The sequence below is a fragment of the Sipha flava genome, unplaced genomic scaffold (assembly GCF_003268045.1).
Source record: "Sipha flava isolate LNK unplaced genomic scaffold, YSA_version1 17337_pilon_pilon, whole genome shotgun sequence".
NCBI classification, from domain to species: Eukaryota; Metazoa; Arthropoda; class Insecta; order Hemiptera; family Aphididae; genus Sipha; species Sipha flava.
The window spans coordinates 1-6367 of record NW_020271960.1 but is presented as its reverse complement, the minus strand read 5'-3'; the positions used below and the strand labels follow the sequence as shown (position 1 = coordinate 6367).

General features: G+C 27.2%; 1 protein-coding gene and 1 pseudogene across 1 annotated transcript; both read left to right on the top strand.

Annotated features, from left to right (window-relative positions):
• Window positions 1-6: 6 nt before the first annotated feature.
• LOC112680065 lies at window positions 7-535 on the top strand (annotated as a pseudogene).
• A 1964-nt stretch (window positions 536-2499) lies between these two features.
• Window positions 2500-6019, top strand: LOC112680064 (vigilin-like; the record flags this gene model as incomplete). Its single annotated transcript, XM_025550059.1, has 7 exons — window positions 2500-2541; window positions 2637-2858; window positions 4360-4575; window positions 4789-4971; window positions 5473-5626; window positions 5703-5881; window positions 5954-6019. Coding segments are annotated over exons 1-7 (1062 nt in total), but the record flags the coding sequence as incomplete, so codon positions are not given.
• Window positions 6020-6367: the final 348 nt, after the last annotated feature.

Below are 6367 nucleotides of genomic sequence, written 5' to 3'. Positions count from 1 at the left end.
AGTAACCAAGATATACAATTATTTTAAAAAATTCAACTATAAAACAGTTGTGATGGGTGCATCATTCCGTAATATTGGTAAATTAATAAAATATATATTTTTATTAAGTATCACAGTTTTTAACAATTGTAACTATGTGTATTAGATGAAATTAAAGCATTGGCTGGATGTGATTTGTTAACTATCAGTCCAAAGTTACTTGAGGAATTGGAACTGTCCAATGAGCCACACAGAATATTTGACTGTAAAGAATGGTAAACATTAATTTTACTTTTACTATTAATACTTGTATTTAATTTATTGAGCATAATAAACTTTTTGTTTAGGAAAAGCTTCAGATTTGGAAAAAATTGAGGTTAATGAAGCCAAATTCCATTGGGAAATGAATGAAGACAAAATGGCCAATGATAAGTTGTCTGAAGGCATAAGAAATTTTGCAGCTGATTCTCGTAAACTTGAGAAAATTCTCGCAGAGATGTTGACCAAAATCAAATAAATACTTGTCTTGTAATGTCTAGTAAATGAAAATTGTATGTTATGGGGAACAAAATGTTGTTAAATGTGATTGATTTATAATTTCATTTTAATTATTATTTTTATTTTATTGAAAATGATGTGTATCGAGAAGAAATTTTATTAAAAAAAAAAAAATCAAATGTTTTTAATATGTTATATAATTTAATTTATAATTTTTAATGATTCATTTGTAGTTTAAAAGTTGGAGTATATAAAAGACATTTTTAATAATATTTAATATCTATTTGTCATTCTTTAGTCCCTCAACTAACGATTGATGACTTACTATTTCTATCTATTAAGAGGCCTCGCTTTAGCATTTATTTAAGGAGCAATTTCTAATCACATCGTCGCCGCCTTAGGTCTATGTGTTAATTATAAACGATTATTAGTGTGTAGTGGCGTCAATGCGGCTACCACTTCTTTCCGCATCATTATCCAGGTAGTCGTTCATTGCAATCCTTATCGCAGTATACCATATTTGATGAATTATTCATCAAATATGGTATACTACAATTATTGTAGTTATCGAAAATTAGGTTCCCTCGTTTTGATTAATTAAAAAAAAAAAAATAGCTGCAAATATTTTGCAGTGCAATGTAATTTGTACTATTATTTCTATTATTTTGGTTCATGGTGGTCTCTTATTCCCTTTATGAATCCTTTTGTGTTTTTTTCTTTTCGATAAACAAATTTTAGTTTTCATTTTATATTTGGAATTCATTTTTCTAATTACAATAACTAAATAGTCTTTACAGAAACAAACAGGGCTTGAAATGATTCACGAAAAATTTTTTTTCAGCGCTCCGATTCGTAAAAAAAATAACGTTTATCGTTCCGGTTCAAACAAATTTTTAGTGTACCTACCATATTTTGGTAAAATTTAAACATTTTGCAGAATTGTTCGTTGTAAAATATTTAATAAACGTCAAACGACCGCTATGCATAAGTATATTTATTGCTTATCTATACGACAATCGCCGTCCGCCGATAGTGTATTTTAGCTGTATTTACACAATACGTATGTGAATTTTAAAAGTTAAAAATAAAGCATTATACCGGATTCACACTATTGAAATTACTTGTATGCTTTTTCTCGCATGCTTATTTTTACTCGTGCAAGAACAAAATTGAACAAACGTGAACGTTTATAGTACGTAATGCAACCTAACCTAACCTAACCTCTTGCATGCAGTCCAACACGTCGGACAGAAGTTAAATGTTGAATGCAATTAGGTAATTTTAGACCAGTTTATTCCCGAACACGAATAGTGAATCACGTGATCAATGTGATTTCTTAATTCAAAACAAACTAATGCGCCAACACTATTTTTCTACTAATCCATTGTCGAACCCATAATCTTTTTTTTTAAAAGCCTCTTGCTTCTTTTCTAAGATTTCTTTATGAAGCATATCGCAAACAATATAAGTATTCCTATTTTGTTCGATCCATTTAACAATCCCGTTAAAAATTTAAAAAAAACAGCACTTCTACTCGCCATCAGATCACTTTTGAAACTAAACAATATTTAAATACATACATGACTAAAAATATACAAGTATATATGTAAATAGAGCTCTTAAAGCGTGTCACGGAATTCACGTGTACACGTGAAATACGTGTTTATCCAAATATATATATATCCATTTTTATAATGATGAAAATTAGTAATTTTATGTTATGCACTTGAAGTTTTAATAAATATTATTAGTACAGTATTAAGTTAAGGTTATACCTACGTTTTTATTTTGGATTTTACACGTGACACGTGAAATGTGAATTCACGTGTATTAAGAGGTCTATATGCGAAAATGCACTTTTTAATATTTAAATACATTTTTGATTTTTATATGAACTTTTTATTTTTTCGATCGATTATCGTTTGATAATACAGACTTAAAAAAATTGCATTATTAGTCGTTATTAATCGATATAAAATTATATTTTGCATATTTGTAACTATTGGTGATTTAGTTTGTTAGATGTTTATAGTTATAGAAGAACATTTAGTTGATTTATACGACGTATAACATCACTTTCTGAAGCATAATACTGGTTGAACATTGATATCGAATTCGAACGAATTGAATTTATTTATTCATTCGCATTCTGATTTTAGTGTTCAGATTTTGTTTCAGAAAAGTACCTGTTTAGAACATCAATTATAATGATGAAAAATGTATCAATGGTATCTGGCCAACCGAGTGCAGGAGATGCTATGAGTAATGGCAACAACTACAATCATTCATTTCCAGCTTTGCCAGTTTTGAAGACTTCGGAGACAATTGGGACTGCACAATTTAAAAAACGGAGTAATTTCAAATCTTCAACGGTGAACGAAGTAATTTATTATGCCATTTTAATAGTAATTAATAAGTATTGGATCGATCAGTCTGATATTGACTTGTAACATGGTCGCATGTCAGTGCGATTATAATTTGCCCGTTCCGTTACCGCAATTTTAGTTAAGTTACTTTATTAGTTTATTTAAGTTAAGTTAGTTAGTTCAGTTTACGGTATTATACGAGTATTTATGCGACTTCACTTTCAAGATGGACAACATACCCTCTCCGCTTACTACCAAACCCAAACGGTCGCTGCTATCATAGCATAATTCTCCAATCCATACGGGGAAAAACACTAAACCGTTTCGCCTAATCGTTTTGCTGTCTTTTCGAGCGAAGTGGACAAAGAAATCAAACTCGACACCTCCTATGACGTACATAATATAACCAAAGAATCTATTGTTAAAAACATCAGGTCACTATATATATCAGATGCCCTATTGGAATTAGATTCCCGCAAAAGAATTACGAATGTTATTCAAAATGGCCATACGCTTCCGCTGTTCATTGTTGTAATTAATCCAAATACAATTTTTAATGAATCATCAATGTTGCACACTAAAATTTAAGTCGAATTACCCAATAAGACTTATAGTGATACACCTCAGTGTCTAAATTGACATAGCTACGGTCACTCTACGCTAACTATTAACATCACCATACAGGAAATGATGGTGATCCTTCATCCTTCACGCTGTGTTAAACGCAGGGGAAATCACTCTTGAAACAGTTACATTAAAGAGAAAGGCAGTTTAACCAAGTGCGGCTTTTGCGCGGGTGATCATACTTCCAACTATAAAGGTTGTTCTAAACATGAATTACTTCTTAAACGTCGCAAAACAACCTACTTGTAATCATCAAAATAAAAATATTGTACTCACGTCTCCTTTTATCAAATTTTTTTCCAAAGCTTCTTGCGCCTCCATCACTGGTTCTAATAATATCCTATTACCAAATAGTCCTATGGACGATATACCGTTTTCCAATTTATCTCAGATTATCTGACATTAATAAATCTCATATTTACCCTTCTTTTATAATTACAGCTCTTCTACGCAATCATCTTACTCCTAAGCCCAAATTCTTTTCTACTTTATTCTTTTAAATGATCACGTCTTTAACCAGTTTATATGTTATCTGTTACTTTTAAATTTTAATTGGTCAGTCAAAATTAACTCTTATTTTATAATTATCTCAAATTATTATATTTTACTAATATTATTTTATGATAATGATTAGTGTATATTAATGTTAAAATGCATACTTGGTTATCTTACATAATTTAATTGTTGAGCTATAATAACTTTGTGTCAAAAGTTAAATAAAAAATAACATAAAAATTATAGAACGATAATTTATATATTAAAGAACATCATTATTATGATTTTAAATAACATTTTTCTATATGAATAGTAATAGTTTAGAAAGTTGTTGTTGATTTATATCTAAAATATAAATAAAAAAAATATCTTAATTTTTATTTTGTAAAATTTGTAGATAATTACTATACCTGCCCAAGACAGACATTGGGACATGAATGGTCAATTAGAGCACGAAAAATGTAAAGAAGCATATATGAAAATTGGAAAAGAGTATAATGTAGGAATAGAGATTTGTATTTCGAAAACCATGGATCTTACTTTACAAATCAGCGGCAATAGAGTTAATGTTAAACGAGCAAAACAAAAGATTATCACAATCGAACAAACTCAAGTAAATAAGTTTTAATTAAGTTGGAATTATTAAGATAAACTGATAAAAATAATATTTATTTTATATATATATATATATATTATATTGTTGTGTACAAATTATGAATAATTTAAAATGTTTGATGAATCATTTGTTATTTTATAGTTTTATTACGGATAAATAAATAATAAAATATTTTTTTTAGCAATTTTAACTAAAACATTAAAATTTCAGATTAAAACTACTACTACACCATTTCCAAAAGAACATCGAAGTACGTTATTGGGCAAACAAGGACTTAATCTAAAGAATGTTGAAAAACGTACAGGAGCACGTATTCAAATACCGTGTATGAAAAATTCGGCTGACATAATTTATATAACCGGAACAAAGGATTCCACGAAAAAAGTAGTTCAAGTATGTATTAAAAATATGTTTTAATGAATCGGAATTTAAGTTTAACTCATTAAAGTAAATTAATTTTCGAAAAGAATGACTAGAATGAATAGGTTGGAGAAAAATTGACAAAATAGATAATGCCTATTTTTAAAGTGGTTAATTGTGACAGTACTAGTTTATTTATTTTATTAATTAAATTAAAATTAAATCTTTTAATAAATATTTGAAAATTTCCCGGTTTCTAAATTAAAATGCCGATAATTTTTATTATACTTTTATAGTAAAATATAAATTAATGAGGATTTTAATATTGAATTTTGATATAACTCTATACAAATTCAATGAACTTTTAATTTTAATATTATAGGTTTAAAATTTTTTAAAAGATTTCTGATGTTTTTTATAATTTTGTTTTTCAAAAAAATTACAAGTATTATGTATTAACGAAATCGGATATTTTAACAAATTTCCATCAAATAGTTTCATTCGTAATTTTTTAATAATTAAAATTTTTGTTAGGAATTGGAGGAAATTATAATTAAGTTGAAAAGTAAAATTGAAAAAGAAATAACAATTGATCAACGTCACCACGGAGCGATAATTGGATTCAATGGTGAAAAAGTTCGAGAACTTCAGAAAATATTTAATGTTAAAATTATATTCCCCAGTCCAGGTAATTAATAGTATTAATATGTTTGTATTTTTTGTATTTTGAGAGTTAATAAAAAATATTTGGTTCGATATTTTAGTTGAGGCTAGAAATAATTTAGTTAAAATACAAGGTTTAAACGATGATGTAAATAAAGCATTTAAATCATTAGCTGAATTGGCCGAAGTATTGGATGAAATAAACTATGTGTTAGAAATTCCTATTTTTAAACAATTTCACAAACTTAGTGCTAGAAAGAGAGCAATATTTATTAAAAAGGTAATTATTATTTATTAACTTTTGTGATTCGACCTATAGAAATATTGTTATTTACATAATTTAATATTCTAGATCAGAGAAGAAACTGATACGAGAATTTTTTTACCACGCGAAGGAGACAATAAGAATATTATTAAAGTCATGGGAAATAAAAGAAAAGTTTTAATCGCTTATGATATGATTAAAGAAATACAAAATGAAATTGTTGGTTTTTATAAAGATTATTTATTTTTCAATTTTATTTTTAATTTATCAATCATGTATTTTTAGGGAGACATAATAACAAAGGAAATGGTGTTGGGAAATGTTAAAGTTAGAAATGCCATTGTAAATCTTGGGAATAAATTCATTCAATCTATTAAAGAAGATTGTGGGGATAATGTGACATTAAATTTACCAACTGTTAAAGGAGATAATGTAAGAATATACTTATTTATTAAACTTATAAATTAAAATGACAATTTAACCAATTTTATAAGTTATTAT